Source organism: Megalopta genalis, chromosome 6 (assembly GCF_051020955.1).
Source record: "Megalopta genalis isolate 19385.01 chromosome 6, iyMegGena1_principal, whole genome shotgun sequence".
NCBI classification, from domain to species: Eukaryota; Metazoa; Arthropoda; class Insecta; order Hymenoptera; family Halictidae; genus Megalopta; species Megalopta genalis.
In genome coordinates this window covers 481,809-502,232 of record NC_135018.1, presented here as the reverse complement: position 1 = coordinate 502,232, position 20,424 = coordinate 481,809, and the positions used below count along the sequence as shown (strand labels likewise).

The 20,424-nt window shown below is 40.3% G+C and overlaps 2 protein-coding genes across 8 annotated transcripts in view; one reads left to right on the top strand and one right to left on the bottom strand.

Annotated features, from left to right (window-relative positions):
* Positions 1 to 1,339: 1,339 nt before the first annotated feature.
* Positions 1,340 to 9,596, bottom strand: LOC117218827 (pre-piRNA 3'-exonuclease trimmer). Its single transcript, XM_033467498.2, has 12 exons — positions 9,135 to 9,596; positions 8,828 to 9,062; positions 8,452 to 8,730; positions 8,178 to 8,382; positions 7,969 to 8,070; positions 7,774 to 7,884; positions 7,600 to 7,696; positions 7,433 to 7,532; positions 7,290 to 7,373; positions 7,138 to 7,226; positions 3,144 to 3,242; positions 1,340 to 1,705 (listed from the first exon to the last, which is right to left on the bottom strand). The coding sequence occupies exons 1-12, from the start codon at positions 9,263 to 9,265 to the stop codon at positions 1,627 to 1,629; spliced, it is 1,611 nt and encodes a 536-aa protein (XP_033323389.2). The 5' UTR covers positions 9,266 to 9,596; the 3' UTR covers positions 1,340 to 1,626.
* A 750-nt stretch (positions 9,597 to 10,346) lies between these two features.
* The window catches only part of LOC117218428 (uncharacterized), a 17,202-nt gene continuing 7,124 nt past the window's right edge, over positions 10,347 to 20,424 (top strand). Inside the window, exons 1-2 of one of the 7 annotated variants that reach the window (XM_033466835.2) lie at positions 15,304 to 15,319; positions 19,980 to 20,234. In XM_033466835.2, coding sequence (XP_033322726.2) covers positions 20,111 to 20,234 — 124 coding nt within the window. In that variant the 5' untranslated portion in view covers positions 15,304 to 15,319; positions 19,980 to 20,110. Of the gene's footprint in view, positions 10,554 to 15,303; positions 15,320 to 15,659; positions 15,722 to 15,741; positions 20,235 to 20,424 lie in introns of those variants that run through there. The other 6 variants (XM_033466819.2, XM_033466827.2, XM_076522963.1 and 3 more) reach the window with 6 other exon arrangements.

The window sequence follows — 20,424 nt, the reverse complement described above, 5'->3', positions numbered from 1 at the left end:
AACCTCCGATTTCTAGGCTCTTCGGTTAGCAGAATTCGCGTAAGTATGTAGATCGGTCTAAATTGGTTCACAAACGGTTGCACAAATCAGTCAGGATTTAATACAGTACTATAACTAAGTAGTAATAATGTTTATTAGATATGTTTATTAGATATTAGATTAGATATTTCGGTTATCTGAATCGAAGGAACATTAGTATTATATTTATATTATATTATATTATAATATTATTATTATTATATATTATATTATATATATATATATATATATATATATATATATATATATATAATATAATAAATAATATGATATAAACATTATATTAATTTATATATATTTATGTCTAATCTAAATAATATAAATATCTAATCTATAAATATATAAATCTATTGTAGTTATTTTTAAAGAAAGGGGAAGAGTTTCAACTTTTATGTCTGACCTTATATTGCACATTCAATGTGATTTTCTGCACAAATAATAACTCTAAATTTATAGAAAACTACCAACAAATTAAACATTTCTCAATGAATGAGATGGTTAAATGAATGGAACGAGATTGAGAACCACGGTCTAGTCACGTGCAACGTCCCCTCTTTCTCGATTTTCACTTGTGGCCACCGGACCCGTGTAAAAATCTTTAACAAAGTATTGGAAACAGTTAACGAAATACTCTTGTTTGTTACAGAATAATATTAGCAAATATTTGTATCTCCTGGTTGAAATATTTTTACGCGAGGCCACCTTTGATCTCCCAAACCCCCACCCTCTCCAGAGGTCCACGTGTCTCTTGATCGACAACGCGATGCCGCTGCATGAGTGCACTTTACGGTGCGCAAAGGTGCAATGCTAGCAGCCGCGACAGTTGTAAGGGGACCTTGAAGAGCTCCATCGAGCATTATATCTTTCGGTGCGCAGCTTTTCCCGGCAAGAAAGTCTCCGAGGAATTTTCGTCGATTGTGACGTCACGGTGGTTTCGTGTTATTTGGCACGGTACCGAGCGTGACGCGTCGGACGAAAGGCAATATACGTGTCGACGGGGGGAAAAAAGGTACGATAGCTGGACATGCGTGGCGATCGACGCATCTCGGCGGCAGGGATAATTGTATTTTTCAAAGAGAGTACGAGCTTGGCAACGGCAGGGAACACTTCCTTGGCGAAAACGAGCTCTGGCCCGACACCGAGCGTTCGTGCTCGAACGTGAAATAATAATAACAGCTCACGCAAAGATTCCACTCATGATTTCTCGATCGAAAATTTAAATAGATCCCGCGGACCGGCGCGACGCGGAGGGACGCTGTCAGGGAGAAAATACGCCAGTAGTCTGGAAACCGAATCGAAGTTTGTTTTCATTTGTCACCTCGAATTCCCATCGCGGCGAATCGGTGATTTTATTTCACCTAGAAATGAACGTGGAAAAAGATTCGATTACAATGACCGTCTTCATTGTTAAATCATCGGTAACGTTTCTCCTTTGTCTGTAACGCGTCGCTAGCGTCTTCGTGGTCCTTCTTTTTATTACCTTCCGGACTTCCTCTGGCCAAAAACCGCAGGATTCGGATCAGTTTTGAAGTCTCCGAAGTTTTTGGTATTACGTCACAATAGAAATACTGCGAGAACGCTAAGGGATTAGTCGAATGTTACGGATTTCTTAAACACGCGTTGAATCATCCAGGCGAGTACCCCGCTCGACAAGATCAAGCTGCTCCTGTAAACAAAGCAATTATTATTGGACCATTGTGCACGATTCGATCAATAATACAGCGAGATATTGTTTAACGCCACGTTAATTGACGCGTTGACGGCCGTGTCACCCTTGCAGTTGATTTTATGGAATTCTCAAGGATGCTTATATATTCTACGACTCGTCGCGTGTCTTCCTTAATCATTTTGCTTGTAATTGCACCCACTCGTTTTGTCCGGACGTCCGAGTACAAAAAGTTATTCTTTTTTTTTTCTCGAAATGGAATTTTGACGCACGCGTCCTTTCCCCGTCGACTGTCCGGATTACGTAATAAAGGTGTCACGATTTCCAACAGTCTTGTCAAGTGCTTCGAAAAGGGACATCCGGTCGCACAAGGGTCGAATAACAGCATAAATAAAACTTCGAATTCGATTCTCCTAAAACGGCGTTTCGACGCGCGCGTCCCTTTCCTATCGAAGGCCTGGGATTACGTAATCAAGGTTTCGCAAGGGTTTCGGCGGAACGTCGAAGAGAAGCAATCGAAATCGGAGCATCTCCAACGTTTTGCTGTAGCGTTGGGTAACGCGATGGGTGCCACGATGCGCGCTGCCTTCGCAACAATTGGCACCGTGAACAGTACTTATGCATCTACGGCAATCTTAGTGCTAATTAGAGATTTTGCGGGCGCAGCGGCTCTTCGCTCTCCTGGGAAGAGACATTAATTTGTTTGACGCAACGCGGATAGCCTCGTTCGCTAACACGGATCGAAATTAAGCACCGGCACACGAGTATCGGTATCGAGCGGCCTGTTCGAAATCCCGATTGCATCACGCCGGCGTTAGAAATGTTACCGAATTAGTGCATACCGGCGCGGCCTCGGAAAATGGCCCCAGGCCCCGGCCATCGGAGGGATCATCGTCGGCACCTCTGATCGTGAAATATTTCGTTCCCGACGAATTCCGCTCGGTTTCCACTGTGCAGAATCATTATTATGCCGAACGCGAGCAGAGACCATGTAATTTTAGGACCGTGTGATAATGCAGTAAATTATGCAGCGATAAATGTCGCGCGCAGTTAAATCACTTACACCGACAGCTTTATATTTACGCGCAACCAGACGTTTTAACGCGCGGGCTACGAGTATTAGCGATAGCACCGAAACGGCACTTTCGGAAAATAAAACGGACCCGGACGATCGTAAAAATGCAACAAGGACGACAAAGCCGGCGATTAACATTCCTCGTGCACCTTGATTCCAATGCAACCAATCGTGCCCGCTAAATTATTAAGATATAACAGGGCCACGGAAAAGTGTCAATTTTTCAATAAAGATGTCACCTCTTTTAATGTTACGTTGCAACTTTGGATGCTTTGAAAATTGAATGAAACACTTGAAAGAGAGGTTATGCGACAAACATCGAAGTCCTCGATACGCAAAATTAAATAATTCGGATTTACGTACCATAAAACAATTTTTCTTGGATGAGCGTGCTTTATAGGGTTGTATACAGCCACCTGCATTTCCTTGTTGTTCTGGAAATGGGCCAATATGTTGAGCATACTGTAACAAGATTTTTTAAAGCGACCACAATTATAACACCCGGGTAAAAATAATTTTGTATCGATTACGTTAAGCAACGCAACTGGCTTTTATTACTGTTTAAGCCGTGGTGCGAAGCATATTTAAAAAACTAATAAAACTAGTAAACGGTTTCAAGAGATTGTTACGTTTATTCTCTTAATCCTCGCGTCTGTATCGAATATTTCAGAAAGTTAATAATCTTTTCAATAATTTCTGACGTACGTTATAATTTTCAAATTTAAGTAACAGAACGTGGGAATTTAAGAGCGTTCAAAAATGTCGTAGGAGTGAAATCGTTCGAAACAAAAGAAAGAACACAATAATTTTACAAGAATTGCTGGTTTTCAGATTCGTCGTCGTGTTTTTTATCGCGTGTATATTCCAGCTTTGCTTTATCGGCCGACCAGATGGTAAAAATACTATTGCTATCCTAGAACTGCAAAACTATTCTGCCGCATAATTCGATCGTTCGATTAAAGCACCCTTAAATGCGATTCAAGAGAGCAACGCAGAAGCTAAAATTGAAATCAACCGGAGACAACCTTTAGGAATTCCGGGTATTATTATACTTATCAAGCGAGGTTGTGCCGCGGTATAATCCGAGGACGCGACGCACAAGCTCGAAATAAAAGCAAATTAAAGCAACAATGCGATCGGTATTATTATACTTATCGAGCAGCGTCTAGTTGCAGTCGGTTAATTCGATTTGCATAATTCGGATACGCGACGGCGGCGACGGCGCTAATACAAAAGTGCGTCGGTTAGAAACGATACACCGACTTTGGAACAATGCCAGTCCCGAAGAAAATCTGATACTTATAATATATGAACGTCGGTAGGCCGCGAGTGAATTGTGCAGGATGGTGAACGTAAAAGAAAATGCATCACGCTCGTGAAAATGCATACTTGATAGCGGGGCACCGGATAATTCATTTTGATCTAATTCGGGAATGATGAAGTCACCTGACTTGCGTACCTCCGATACGCGTGACGAGCTTTACGGTCTGAGAGCTACTCTTTGTGTTCCTAACAGAAGTTATTGTTGCAGTTTCGTACGCCATATTCATGACTTGATCTACGATGCTTATTCTGGTCGTAAAATCTCTTCGAACTTGTAACTCGGAACGAACGTTTTTAATCTTCGTCTGCGGAATATAAATCTGTTGGTAGATCGGATAGGTTTGTACAGCTTTCATTTGCACGACACTATGCTGTAGACTCTCTTGTATAAGATATGGTGTAGTTTAATATTACAATGAATGTAATTATAGTAGTAGTGAAGTAAAACAGATGCCCATAACGTGCCATTTTTTTTTTAAAGATACCTTTTCATTAAAAAAGAAAAAGAACTAAACACTATGAAGGAAAAACAGATAAGAAATAAGTATGACGAATGTGTCTCGAGTTTCCAGATATTCTAAGATGATCTAAATTGGTTTTAAACAGAGCAAGAACATAATTCTGTTGTATACATTTTCTATATAAACACACGCGCATTTAACCTTTGAATTTCAATTTTCATCGATCGTTTAAATATCATCGCGAATTTCAATGAAATTCGAGCGACGAGTTTGCTACAATTTGCCAATTGCGATGGTTCTTACATAAGTGCACCTTGTTTCCACGGCTCGTCGATCGAAAAGTAAACCTATTTTAATGGATTCGCTTAAATTCGACATTTAACTGACGGTGGTTTGTGATTCGAGGCTATTTGAATTCGGAAAACGCGATCGATTGTTCATTCGAACATGCTCATAGAAATAAACTTGTGTGTGGGGATTATTCCAACTGTGCACAATGATTCGATGCGTGTAGCAGGATTCGCAACATTGACACGCCAGTTCTAGACAGTACTCAATCTGTTTCAACTAAGCTTAAATGTTCCCGTTAATCATTTTTATCACATTTTTGTCCTACAATCTCTATTAAAGTTTTTATCATCGTTCTCAAATCTTAATTAAATTCTGATTGATTATTACTATTATTATATAATAGTAATAATAGTAATACTATTATTAGTACTATACTATACTAGTATATAATAGTAATACTAATTCCATAATATATGATAGTAATTGCGCGAAATATTAATTTCCATGACCTGGATTAGCACTACTACGAAAAATAGTGAAAGAACGTTCTTGCAGTTGCTTAATTCGATGGGGCGGATTACGTGGTTTTAATACAATATATGTATATTTTTATTTATGATCTGTTAGCGTTTCCTGAAACAAATTCAACGACATATTATTTGTTATCATTTCGAGAGGTAGAGTCTTAAAGTAGCGAGATGCAAAGCACTCGGATCGACGCGAACCGTGAGTTATCGGCCAAGCCTGAACCCTGCGTGACTAATATGTAATATGCTATCTGCTTCTGCCAGACCGATTCAATGTTTGACTTTATCGCTGGGAATGATAATAAATAATATGTCGTTGAATTTGTCTCAAGAAAACTACTGTAGTCACGTAAAAATTATGGGACATAATATGCCTCAACGAATCGAACAACTTTTGTTACAACATTTTTCCACTGTCTTTCGTAGTTTCCAAGATATTTTAGATTTCCAAATAAAACGTACTGCACAAGCTTTTTCTGTTTAAAATGATAATATAAATACGTATATCACAAATTCTCGTGTGTGAAACCTAATTTATATTAAATGTATAATTAAGTTTATGCGAGAACTCCAATGGTGGAAACAATCTTCAAGGGATCTTGGGTCGTTCACCTTGCTCATCGATATTAATAGCTTTCCTGTTGTTGATGCATCGCTGACATGTGTGGAATTATATTTAATGCGTTTCCCACACAAACATTAAACCGTGCTAATTGTTTTTTGTAAATCGGTAATCTTCCTTCATTGCTTCGATTTATACGCGCGCGTTTCAACTATGAAATTGATATAATTATCGTCTGACGCGTGAAACAAACTAATCAATCCGAGTCTCGTACTATGAAAAACATCGCGTAGAATGATCAGGATAGGGCTGAACCGAACAAATTCTGGCAAAACGGGCGTATACAATAGTTACGTCATACAAAATCGCATGCACTGATATTACACTTTGTAAGTGCAACGACGAGTATACGCGGTTGCCCTTGGATATGATCCAAAATAGTTCCGCCACCTTACTTCACAGCAGCTTCATACTAAAATACCAACTGCGTACTTAATACCTAATTATATTTGCCTGGTGCGTGAACTAAAGTATAATACGTAAATATAATGGTTATTACAAACGTGTTTGTCTTTCCTGTTAGGAATGCACCTTCGACGGTCTCCAATATTGCACGAATCGTACACAAGATTCGCGGTACCCGTTATATTTCCCTTTAATCTCCCTATTATTTTCTTAACCCGGATACTGTGCCGTGCGAACGGTAAAATATGAGTTTCTGTGAGCGTGTTTCATGTCAGTACGACAGGTTGCATTCAGGTTATTTGTGCCCGACGACAACCACGTTTAAATTTGTTTCGCTTCGAACGAGTTATCTGCTACGACAGTATGTATGTATTTACATACATATGTACAGGTTGTTAAACATTTCTGGGTTATCAATTTATCTAACTGAAATATTTTTCATTTCCGCAAAACAATAAACGCACGACACCGGGTGTATATACTTGCATACAGAGTTACTAAACTCCGGGATTTTTCAAATGGTTTGAAAAGTGAATAAATAAATGAATTATTGATTTATAGCAGCGAACAAAATTATACGGACGTTGGTAATGTTTCTGCTCGAGTGAAAAGTATTTTTGAACGAGACAGGGTCTCCTAACATTGATTGTCTTTTCTAAATTTATACAATTTCGTGTATAGCATATGTCAAGCTTACATCTTCGATAAAAATGTAATATTATACTAACCATTTTTCATTTGAAACAGCTACCAGTACGCGTTTTCGAGCAAAAGGCATCACATCTATCGGCCCAAAAGGTGAAAACTTTTCAGCAATCTAATAATGAAATTGTTAATTAAAATAATATTTTTCTGTATATAAATTTGTACTCAAACACACCTCTTTCATACTTGTAGGCGAGGTGTTTAATTTAACATGAAGAAATTCTGGTCTTGTATATACTGGGTCATGTCCATCAAGTTTCTGAAATTCAATTATTTATTTACTTATAAAATTAATTCTAATATTTAATTTTCTCTTACCAAATATAATTCATTACCCCTTGTTAGATTTATTAAATTTGCAAACTGTTTTACACTGCTCATTATTTCAGTATGAGTCACCGGGCGAAGTGCTAAACCCCTAAAATTTAAATAATTAAAAATGGGTCAATAGTTGACAATTGAAGTTTCGGTAAATATAAACTTACTCTCCATATTTTTGTATAGTTAATAGATACCCCATTTTTATAAAAATATATCCGGCTAAATAAGCATCCCAACCCGCAGTATGATAAGCTTCTTTATCTAAAGGGGAATTTGATTGCCATTTATTATTTTTCAATACAGCGATAAGCGTTCCAAACTACTTATGAAATTATTACCTTCCGATATATTATGCATTTTAATATGTGGCGAATTCAATGCTAAACTTTTCCCTTTGTTCAACTTCAAATATTCATATATTGCACGAAGCGAAGATATTTTCCAATTTACTAGAAAGAGAAAAAAAATTATTAATAGTCACGTTAGTTTACTATTCATTTTTTATTTTTAATTCTTATTGACATTTCCATTACCATCTCCGTTGATCCGTTTCTTGAACTCGGAGCTCAAAAATTTTGTATCATACAGTTGTGGAAATAAAGAATGTATATTAGTTTTAAATTCACTGTAATATTCTGAAACGGATATAATATAAAAATTAATGTATTAAAAGATATTTTATATTAGATGAAAATAATGTAAATGTGTTACTTCTGTTTTTAACGAGATATAGAATACTTACTTGGTAATGGCTTGTAGAACTGTTGATGCATCAGCATTAAATCTAGAAGTATATTATGCCCTATTATAGGTTTTTTTGAGGAAGTTAAAAGCTTAAATACTTTAGAAAATCCTATATAACTATCCAATAGTGCTTTATCTAGATCGACATTATTTTTTTCTTCATAAACTCTGCGCATGTCTTTTGACACCCTTATAACAATCACCTGGAAAAAACACGAAACCTTGTAAAATTTTAATTTATAACAGACTTCTACTAATCACCTTTCACGTACCGATTTGTTACCAGATATCGTCCAAATATTTTTGAAATGTGTTCTTAACTCTTTGTGCACCATATATTGTAAGATAGGAGTTACAGTTGCCAATTCATAGGTGATTTGGTTCGTTGGAGTAACAAGCCATTCTTCTACTTTATCTTTACACTCCTTGAATACATCTTCTTCATGATACGATAAATGTTCCAAATTACTCATGAATTTACCTTCTTCTACATATTCTCTCAGTAATTGTTCATCTATTTGGTCTACATACGATATACCATTGTGCATACTCTAAGATATGGATAATTTTATTTACTTATACTTAAAAGTGTTTATAATTATAATAATTTTTTGTACTTCCATAATGTAAAGTGTGTTGTTTTCTTACTTTGTTGAAATCAAAGTTATGTATAGAAAGGAACTCTAAGGCAGCCACTTGCAATAAAAATGTCCTATTTTTAAATGGTAAGGGTCGTGGTAGCAAGTAAAAATTATAGCATTTTGTACTATAAGTATTTTGTTGAGGAAAATGCTGAAATGCAGCAACACCACATTGAATTATTATGAACGGATCAATGTTTTCTTTTAATAGCTTGTATCGGTCATCGATCGTATCGAAAAGACTGAAATAAAATATAAAAAATTGTAAATTCTACAGTTAAAATAGAAATTGATAAATATTGAATCGTGCTAACCTGTACTTTATCTGATCATTTGACTGTATTCCTGTAAATTCTGCGTCGATCGATATAAAGGTTGCATTTTTTATGGTGCTCTCAATATCTGGATATATTTCATCAAAATTGTTATCCAAAACTTCTTCCATAATTATTTCTCTGTTTACTCTGAGATCATAACCTCTTCTACAGACATCGAACAGAAAAGTAATGTAACAAGCGATTATAGCTCCACCATTGTTTATGAACTTACGTAACTTGACGATATTCACAGTGTATGTATATTTTATAAATATATTTTAATAAAGTTATAAACAAACTTTTCAGGATCATAAAACAAATTTATAATTACATATTTATTATATTAAAATAATTAAATGTATCTATGTGCATATGCATTAGAGATCTCTATTTCACGTGCACATGTAATTAAGCTACACGTGTTTTGGTCTTCTTGATCATTTTTAACACGCGCATACGTGTATTTCAATAAATAATTAAACATGTACGTTATTGTGTCAATCAGCCTTAGAAAACGATATTTTTTCCTCAAAATCTTTTGCATACTTAAAAAATAAATACTTGAAAATGCAAGTATTTTATTCTACATAAAATAATTGATCAAAATAAAAAATATTAGCAGTACACGGATACACAGATGTACTAAAATACACGTGTATTAACAATTTCTTAAATGTATGTATAAACCGTGCATATTTATGCAACTTCTTTTAAAACTGAAAATAAGAGAGAAATTTCTTTTATCGATGGTAAAAATTAGATACTAACATTAATTTCTATTCTCTTACACGTTTCCTGTACTTTAGAAATTCACATAACGTATATGTGTATACACATAAATATTGTTACTATGAATCTGTAACATTGGCAATGTTTTCGTTGTATTGCATTTTGTGGTCATCGTATGTTACTATTACATAATTACTCTTAGGAATAAACGTAATAATTTTGTAACAGCCAACGAAATTTTTGCAATTTACAACCAAAACTGGCATATTAAATAAATATTTCAAATAGTATTTCCGTTGTTACAAAAATAAATAAATAGCAACAATGAACAGTTTTTCGTACGATAGAAACTGCATGCGCAAACAGAAATGCATACTGCGGTCTACGACATGCGGTAGAAGGAGCGCGAGCGTTTTCGCAGCTGAAAGATCTTTCTTTTTAATCAGGAAACAACTCTCTCTTTGGCAATGAACTTGCTGGTATCGTGCTAGTGTACCTGCAACCACGAAACCGGCCAGATCGGGTACCTGTTCGATTCGTTCTCGCTGCACAGGCCGAGCCACTGAATTGTCGTTGAATCGCGCGGATATCCCCAAAAAATCGTCGGTACAATGTTCTTCAGATTCGCAATTTTGGTCGGTCTCAGCTCCGTCGTCGCCACCATCATCTATTTGACACCTATACCAGGTCAGTTTTGTCAGATAACGCCCATCTCTCGCGTTCGCTACGACGCACAATTATATCAATGGATAAAATTTAGAAAAATCACTGCTTCGTATCTATTCGAAACTATGTGTACGATGTTGTAAAATGTTTAAATAACCATGTTTAGCAACGGAATATTCAAAAATTTGCGATCTTCCGAGTCGTTTAACATGTGTAGCCATAACCGGTTTGAAACACATACAATGCGAAACGATTGTTACGAATTTTCAGGCACTAACGCAAAATTAATGAAAGAATCTTTCGGACAACCGTTACTCGGTATTCGGCTAACAATAAAACGTGTTAACAAAAATCTGCGTAAAAGTTTTTATTCGATAGAAAATAAAGGTGACAAGAATTTTTTTGATGAAATCAACTTTTCATATTTTTATCATTGTGTTTTCTTTGACAAATTATCAAGGCATTTTGATCGAAAATTGATTAGCTCAGGAGTTATGATTTTTGTCCTGGGCTCTCGAAATCGTTCGCGATGCTTTGTCATTTATTTGAAACAACCTTTTGATGGATTCGACACGAAAGAGACGATGAACTATTGTTACGCATACATGTCCTACATATTATATATATGTATGTATATATATTAGAATAGAATTGTAACAGAATCTTAGATTCTATAGAAATAGAAATCTGGAGAAATACATTTCCAAATTAATTTACAGACAGATTCTGATTTCTTAATTCTCGAAAGTATAGAAAGGAATATATTTTTCATCAAATTCTTTGTAAATTGATCGATAGCAAATGAACGCGAATTCTCATTTAGAATTATTTTTTACTGGAAACTGCAATCCGCGCAGTGCGTCCGGACTTCATGCATCACAAATTTCGTACCGATTGGAGGTTAACGACCTCTAAGAGTCGGTTTAAGATCGCACACATCACACCTGTCTTTACCTCAAGATACTTGACCACAAGCGGCATTATCATTATGAGAGATGCAACTACCGTTATGAATTCCGATTGCGATTCTGCGTTTTCTACCTCGGTAACAGTCTGCTCAGTAAGAATGTTTCAATAGAACCGATTCGATCGAACTTTAAATAATATAACGCTTGTTGCGAATATACAAATTCCTCGGTTCATAAACTATCCGCTCCTTAACTCATTCATGGGCGCGATACGAATTTTCAAAAAAATTAGAATACAATTACCATAATTTTATCATATAGTGATGCAGCTGTTATGCGCTCTCTTGTTATTTATAATTTTTCACCCCTCAAAATTGGGGGTGCTGGGACCTATATATAGATGGCAGCACGTTTCAACGGTGGGAATATTCGAGCCTGGCGTTCGTATGCGCGCTGAAAGTGGGTGGAAAGCTTAGTTCCCATGGAAAGCTTAGTGGAAAGCTTAGTTGCCTATGAAAGGGTTAAACTGTTTTCTGACAGCTGCAAAAATGAAAGTCGAATATATTTTGTGCTACTATGCAAGAGGAAGATATATATTAGAAACTGATTTCACGAAACCGTGATGCAGCATCTCTAGAAAGATTGTAAGCAAAAGTGACCTGAGAGGTGAGAGTTTCGCACGATCGTTTCTTCACTGCTAAATCCTATTTATAGATGGAACTCTTTCATAAAGAAAAGCTGACTGCATAGGTGTCAAGACACTTTCTGTTCCTCGGGACTAAACTAATCGAATATAGGCGGACGATCGCGTTCAAAACGCAAAAAGAAATCTGCTGTCACGGTACTGGAAACACGATTGTTTCGTATTCCTAGGTACACGAAAATAAAGCGAAGATATTTTCTATCTTGTGCGCAGAAGTATTTTATACGATAAACTTACGATTCGATCGTGCACGTATCAACGACTCTTTTCAAAGAGCGCGTTGCTTGAATTGCTATCGTTGGCTCGCTATTTAAACGCGTTAGCATACTTGACGCTGTACAAAAGTTACGTGTGAAAGCGCGGTCTATTATTTTCTCGACCCGCGGATGGAAGACATCTGCACTTTCTTCCGCTTTTAACATCAGCTGATTTCCTATGCAAGCACGGTTTCGGCTTTACGATTCGTTTTATTCGGCGGTTAAAAGCCGAGCGTTAAAGCGTGCGCCGCTCCTCGGCGGCTCGATTAAAACGGTTCGGAAACACGGCGAATCTTTTATGCGTCACTTTCTCCGTCTTACAACGACATTTAGCGCCTGTAAAAACCAAAGAAAGTTGGGACAGATGGAACTGCGGGCTCGCGAAGTTTCCAGCGAAGTTCACGACGGTTGCGTAACCTTGCGATAAACGTTTCGTGGTTCACGAAATCGTCGACCGAACGACGAACGATGATCTCTCCTCGAGCATGGAAAGTGTTTTTATTCGACGAAGAATATTTTGCTTTTCGCGGCGGTAGCAATTCGGAGAGCCCAACGAAACCAGTTCCAAGGGAAAGTAATTCGCCGGCGATTGCGTAACCGCGGGAAGAAGAAAGTACGTGTTCATCGTGGACACCGGTCATTTTTATACGTTGTACATCAAACACAAAAACTGTCTATGAAACGTCGATGCAGCCGCGAGGCACTGACATTTCTCCGCGGAGATAGCTCGCGTGTTTGTACACGAGACATTGTATGTACGCGTGCATCAACGTTCGCAAGTAGAAACGGTCGGTCGTGAACAGAGAGACGCGTCAATTGATTTCTATTAATTTCGTCCTTTTGCGAACGACGCCTTTATGCGCGAGAACTTTCGTCCGCACTTTCATAACAGACGATAAACGAAGCTTTTCCCGGTTATCCCAGATAATGGCGGCGAGCCGGTGAACGCGAACGATACGAGAGCAAAAGAAATTGTGGCCTTGAATGTATGCGTGCGACTTTCAACGGTTGATCGAAGTGGGACAAACCGTGCCGGTTAATCGAATTAATTTTATTTGTTGAATTCTTTGATATGCCTGGCTGCGGATCGGGATTAGCGCTTTCATCTCGGCTGCAGTAAGATGAAAACACGGTTTTCCAGACGGTTCGCCGATTACCAGCATTTGTGCGATTAAAAAGCGCGTTCGAGATCGCGCCGACGATGCGTCGATTTATCATTCAGGCTGAAAGTTGTACACGCCCGTCAAAAAAAAAACAAAAAACGAAAGAAGTTTAATAGGCGAAAAACTGTAGCGATCCCTCCGAACGGAAGTGAAAGCGACCGCGTGCATATTTGACACAGACACGTTCGAATGCTCGAGCGAACGCGCCGATGCCTATGTTTTTTTTATTTTATTAATTAACGCGAGGCGATCGAAGAGGCAGCAGTGAATTAAATACTTGACTGGAATTCCATACATGAAAATAATACGACGGCTGTTTTCTCCGCATCGATCCCCTTTCTATCCTATGAAAATGAGACGGGACAAAGATTGAATTCATTTCCGTGCCTTTGTGTTTCGCGGTCCTTCGATGAAAGCTCGATGGAAATGTGCGGGCTCGAATCGGTCCATTCTATGCACTGAATTATCTTCGGTAAACAATACAGTGGCCAATATTTTAATATGGTATTTTGTTCGTTCTCCGGCGTTTCTTCGGTATTTATTTAGTATACTAAGGAATTACGTATTGTAGTTATAGATCGATCGACTATAAATAAACTGAGATGATAAATTTGTTTTGGTACGTGTAAGATACTCGAATTGCAAACCGAATTCTTTATCTTTATGCTGTTGAAATCGGTTTTATAATTTTCTTCTTCTTCCATCGAAGTTGAGAATAATTTGCAAAGACGCCGCATCGAATGATACAGTTTCGATTAGAATCGCCTCTCGCGCGCATACATTCGCGGTCAAGCGACTGGCTACCGTGTCCGTTGCTCCACCAAGAAGGCAATCGGAGGCAAGAAAGGCACTCGCGCGATTGGTCGCGCGATAACTATTCGGTTCCTGGAACAGTTCGCCTCTAAAGCCCCGAACTCGCGCGCTTATCGAGCGCGCGCTGTCCAACGACGTTTAAACGTTTGAATCGCATTACGCTCGATAGAGTAAATTTCCCGCGTAACAAACAAACTTTCACGATCACGCTCGTTACAGTAAAATCGTAGAAAGTTTAAAACGAGATTAAAGACTCGATAATTCGAGCCGATCGAACATCTGCTCGTCTTTAAGAGAAAATCCTGTGGGACCCGTTGAAACTTTTGATTGGCAGTGCTCGCCGCTTTATATCATCGGCTCATGGCCGGAGCTCGCGATCATGGGCGGCGTGCTTCGAGCAAGAAGTATAATTACCCACGCGACTGGTTTATCATTAGAAAGCCAAGATCCCGCGCGCGGCGACGGTCTTCAAAAATCCGATCATCGTTTCGCCAAACATCTCGATCAATTCGCTTGGCGACGAATCGCAACCTGCTGGCCTAGTCGGACGAGTCCCAGTGACAATTAGAAAGCGACGCTGTTTGACCAAAGGAGAACGGCACCCGTTCTCCAGTCGGGGAGGATCGGTAGCGCGGTGCCGAGCCTCAGCGAAAGTGAAATCTTTTGGACCACGGATCATCGGCAAGAGGTTGGGCGTAATGTGCAGCCAGGGAAACGCCGGGGAAGGGTGAGTCGGTGAAAGAGAAAGAGAAAGAGAAAGAGAAAGAGAAAGAGAAAGAGAAAGAGAAAGAGAAAGAGAAAGAGAGAGATGGAGAGAGAGGGAGGCAACGAGTTGAACATGGAAAGGGGGGAGGCGGGGTTCCAGGAAGGGGGGTGGGCGCAGAAATGTCAAGAGATGAAAGTATGCGTGCAGTTTCTTGCCAGACGTAACGAAAAGCCCGAGGTAAGATACGCGGGTGTGAGGAATCGTCTACGAACCCTCTGGGCAACTTTCACTTCGTCGATTCGACGTCTCTGACACATATTTTCGAGCGTGTGGCGTTTTACCTGCGTCCGCGCGAATAGGGGGCTGGCCGGTCGATTGTCATCCGAACCGGTTGCCGATGGCGGATCTCGTTCCGGAGGAAACGCTAGAACACGGAAGCTCGTGACACAAGCTGCAAGCGGGAGCACTACAGGGAGAGTCGTAAAAAAAGAAAGACAGAGAGAGAGAGAGAGAGAGAGAGAGAAAGGTCGCCTCCAGTTTTGGCAACGAAATTTAGGCGAAAATGGTCAGTCGTCGACGGAAACCGCGACAGTGCCTTGGCTCGGATCGTTTCGGGTACACGTGTGCAGTCGATATACGGTGCAGTGAAATTCTACACTCGTTAACCTCACACTTTTCACTCCGAATCATTCCATCCGATCATTGTCTTCGATCTCGGCCGACTCGATTATCTCGTTTCATTGCGGCTTTCACGATGCTCGCTTCGATCGTTGTCCCGCTGGTAGTGGTTAAAGGTGGACATCGATCAAACTTAGGATTCGGTCAAAACTTTCTTCGCGAAAGGGAGGTCTTTGGTCGTTCCGTTCGGTTTCTTAACTTTTTTCAATTTAATGAAAATAGAAAATATCGCTAATCAGCGATTCGATGTTCGGTGCTGTTTTGGCGAATATATAATATTTTACGCAAGAACGAGACTTGTACCTAAGCTTTGCACTGCCGATGCGACAAAGCGAAGTAGTAAACTGCTAAATAATTAATGAAAGACGCAAATAACCGAATTTCACGTACTTCGTCTCTCGCTTTTCTCCGCCACGTTATTTTCGAGGTCGAAATAAGTGCAAGTGCGGGGAGGATATGTTCGAAACCACCTAACGCATCGCAGTGTGCACAGTGTTTTTTTTCCTTTTCTCGAAAGTTATCTCACACGCTTTCTAATGCTTCCCGGGCCGTCTTTCCAATTTCACTTAACTTCGCTTTTAAGTGAAAATTTTCTTGAAATAACTCCCTTGCTCGAGGCCCGTCGAACATGCCTGTGGTCGTAAGAGAAAACAACGGCGCGCGTGTAACAGGTCCTCCAGCTTCCGAGGTTCGCATTGCGGTTTAAAGTTCGAACCGTTCGTAATCGTTCACTTCGACGAAAGGGATCGTTTACATTTTGCCAAAGTGCAAGAGTACCACCGAATCTCGCCGAGGACGTAAAGCTTTTTTAAAAATCTGCTATTGCTATTCTATTTTTCGAGGATTCTTCAACGAAACGTCTAGCGACGGGAAGTGTGGTTTTCGCAAAACTTTAATCAAAGCTTGCGCGAAGGCGAGAGGAAACGACAGACCCTCGAGCCGCGTCGACTCTTCTCGAGATTTCTCCGTCGTCGCGGTTGGCTTCGCCGGGGGCGAAGATGGGGTCGAAGATGTACCGATATCTCGATGATCACAGTCGATCGCTAACGAACCCGCCTTTCCAACGATGCGGAAAGCTTCTGGAAGCTTTTCTACTTTTACTCGCACCGAAAACCTGAAACGCAAAGATACGGTTTACGAACCGGTGTCGCGTGTTCAACGCGGCCGATAAACGGCACGCATAACTGATCGTTGAACGAGTCGTTCAGATTACCCGAACGATGTTGAGTAACCGACGCGCGTTGACTTAGATAATTACTGGGCGGTTAGCGTCGAGGGCGGAAATGGTAACTCTGAAACCGTTTACTCCGGTGACCGGATTTCGCTGTCGATAAAAAAATGATCGCGGATGACCGATCCAGCCAGAAGTATGAATTACCAGAACGTGCATATCGCGCGGCAAAAGAACGAGAAGGAGAAAGGGAAAGCGGGAGAGGACACCGTCGGTGTTCTGGCAACGAATTTCGGGCTCGTGTTGCCCGGCTCAGTTGTTCATGAGAAAGCGCAAGTGTTTACGAGTTTCGTGCGTCGGGTTCAGGTTGGGGCAGTCGTGATGCAGTAGAATATGGCGTCCCTCATCGTTTAAGGCTCCATGGATCATATTTTACAGCTGTTATCTCGTACCGATTTCGAACAAGTCGCTCTTCGCTTCGCATTTCTCCCTATCGTCGCGCGTGCCTGTCTGTCATCCCTCTAATTTACCAATTATTTTTTTGTAAAACGACTCACCTAGGTCCTTCTTCAGGGTTTATTTAAACGATCGCTGTCCGTGCCGGTGAACTTACGAACTAATAATTAGGACGTATATTCCTGTGGCATCGTTTGACTTACTTTAAATTTGTTGCGGTCAACTGATAGAACGCGTAGCTTTTTACATCCTTCATCGAACGTATCCTTTATTGCAATTTGTACCATTTCCTGTTCATCGAAGTGCAATTTCGATTCATTTAGAATCTCCTCGGAATAGTTCATCGATAGATTCTTTCGATCCCGCGTCTGTTCATCTCGATTCCCCAGAGCCGCCATCCAAATATCGATCCTTGCAATCTCTCGTAATTTCTCATCCCCCGTTTTCCACCGATTTCTCTTGACCACGACGAGCTCGCGTGCGTCTCGTTCACGAATCATCCTTGTGTAATCGATCGTGACAATTTTCGTTTCGATCGCGGCGGGAAACGCGCGTGGACGCAGCAGTGACTACGATCCGACTACCACCGCGAAGAGGCTAATTAAAATCGGCGCAAGGACTCAGCGACGTCGAAGAGACACCGGGAATAATTCTGTGCCGGCCATGTGAACCGATCACGCTACCGGGGTGCATTATGCGAGGATTATGCAAGAGTTTGCGTAATCGTAATGACACCGCTTAAAGGAGACCGGGAACGAAATTGCTTGGCCTTCGTGCATCTTTCGAAGACGTTATTCAACGTCGCTTAGTTCGCCTCCTTGTTCGCGATAGTCTGTAAAAAACGCCTGTCGGAGGAGAGGTTATTAGCGTTACGTCATCCGTGCTCCACAGATGAAAAGCACTTTTCCGGAAATCTCGGCCCTCCGATCGAACGACGCTATTTTTACTCTGCCGAGTTCATTCATAGCTCGGCCGTAGTATCGCGACGGAATGATTGCATTCTGCTTTCATTCTGTAACAGTGCAGCAGCTTTATCCGATATTCAGTGAGATTGTGAGAGACATAAACGAGTACTCGCGTTCGCTGAACGCGCCGTAAACGACGTCTCGTCCAGTGTTTTCTCCGCAAATCCGAAGAGTAATGCTCGTCAGAGTTCGCGCATCGTAAAAATTGTTAAACGAAACGTGCACGAGCGAAATGTTTCGTATTGCGTCAACGTGCTACGTCTTTACATAAGCACGCAGTGAAATTTAGTACTATGATGCTCTTTTTCGATGAGTCGTAATACGCGTAGATCGAACGAGATCGCGCGAGATCGCGCGAAACTTCTAAATACGTGTTTTCTGAAAAAAATCCTTGCTCGTTCGGTTACGCATTCTTCTTAACTGTTCGATTTTTCTTCGGGCGCATCTTCGAGTTTGTCTTCGGGAGGATGGTCTCGCTTCCCGTTGATGGCATAGCAACGTAAAGAGTTACGACTTATCTCAAGCGTTACGCCACCAGCGTTTACTCCGTTCGCAAAGTGTGCATAAGAACGGACCGTTTTAAAACGCTCCTTCGAGCGTCTGGTAAAGCGAAGATAATGACAGGGTTAATACGTCTGCCATCGGTTATGGTAACGAGCTGATTAAACTCGAGCCATTGTGGCTTTCATCTTCGACGGAGCGATTCCTTTCGCTTTTTTTGGCACTAACTTTCACTCCGCTATCGTCGACCGCGGACGTTCGGCGCCGTTTTGCCGGCATTTTCGACCGGACGTTTACAAATTACTCGTTCTGCACGTGTCATTCTTTATCTTCACGTCGCCATCGTTGTCTCTCTCTTTCTCTCTCTCTCTCTCTCTCTCTCTCTCTCAATCTCTCTCTTCCTCTCTCGTAAACGTCGAACAGAGGAGCAACTAACTGTTAAGCGGGAGGCTGAACTATTGAGTTGGATCTTGCGAGTAACACCGTCTGTATAATCTCCGTTCATCCTTCGAAACAGAACAGTCTTTTTAAATTTAAGTAATTTTTTTAAATTACTTCAGGCGGCTTGAGTTTTTTTTGAAACGTTAAAAAGATCAGTGTACTATCATAGAACCTTGGTAAAACCTTAAAATTTATTATAATCGACTTTTATCACGATCTAAATTTTGCAATCTATTATAATCCTAAAAAGCTTGCATTTCGTGTAGCAAAGAAATTCTTTCAAGTTCTTGAAAAAAGTCAAGTCGTTTGGTCCACTTTTAAGGAAGGTTCCCGGCTGTCTGTATCAGTGAATAATCTCACCTAACGCATCGTACTCTGTCACAGGACTTAAACGTCGCGTCTCGATCGTTTCTTCCTGTCGACGCAACGATATTAATTGCTATTAGGAATCAGAAATATGCGAACAGACGCGTAACACGAGTATGAGCATTCTGTCGATCGTCCACGCAGGTGCTGGTTGTTTTTCTCGTTTCACCAAAATATGATACATGCACGCTTTGAAAATCACTGATATCCGAGTTCTGACATAAAATGGATTTGGTTCAAGTCGATCCAGTTTTACCGTCAGACGGTCGAATCTTGCATCCCGTGTTTAACCTGTGATTCTGGCTTGTTTGCGGAATAGGGTGAACTCGAATATTATTCTCGGAGGTCTAAGCAGCCGAAGGTTGCTTTTGAGATTTTCTGGGAACAGAGTTGCTGTCGTCGAGAATGCAGTCACCTTTTGTTATCGTCGTATAACAAACCGGTTAGACGATGCAGTCTGCGAAGGGTGCGATTTGCGCGATGACGTCGGCCACCTACGGCCTACGGTTTCTGGTGGTCGTTTTTATGATCGCGGCTGCGGCGACCTTTTTGCACGTAAATAATTACAGGCCCAGTAAGTGTACACCATCACGCGATTATCGTGACTAGACACGAATTCTCTTTACAGTTTGCCAGAATTTTTTCTTTCTTATTCTGACCAGGGAAACAATGGGACCCGGGAATTGTTTGAATTCACACTGAGAACTATACGATTTAAGAACGAAAGGACCGCTTCGCTTTCACGTTTATTCATTTGAATTTTC

Coding starts and splice junctions, on each gene's coding strand:
- LOC117218827 (XM_033467498.2), bottom strand. CDS start 9,265: ATGGAAGAAGTTTTGGATAACAATTTTGATGAAATATATCCAGATATT. Junction 7,374..7,432: donor GGGGTAATGAATTATATTTG/GTAAGAGAAAAT, acceptor ATTGAATTTCAG/AAACTTGATGGACATGACCC. Junction 7,227..7,289: donor CGCCTACAAGTATGAAAGAG/GTGTGTTTGAGT, acceptor TTTCATTATTAG/ATTGCTGAAAAGTTTTCACC.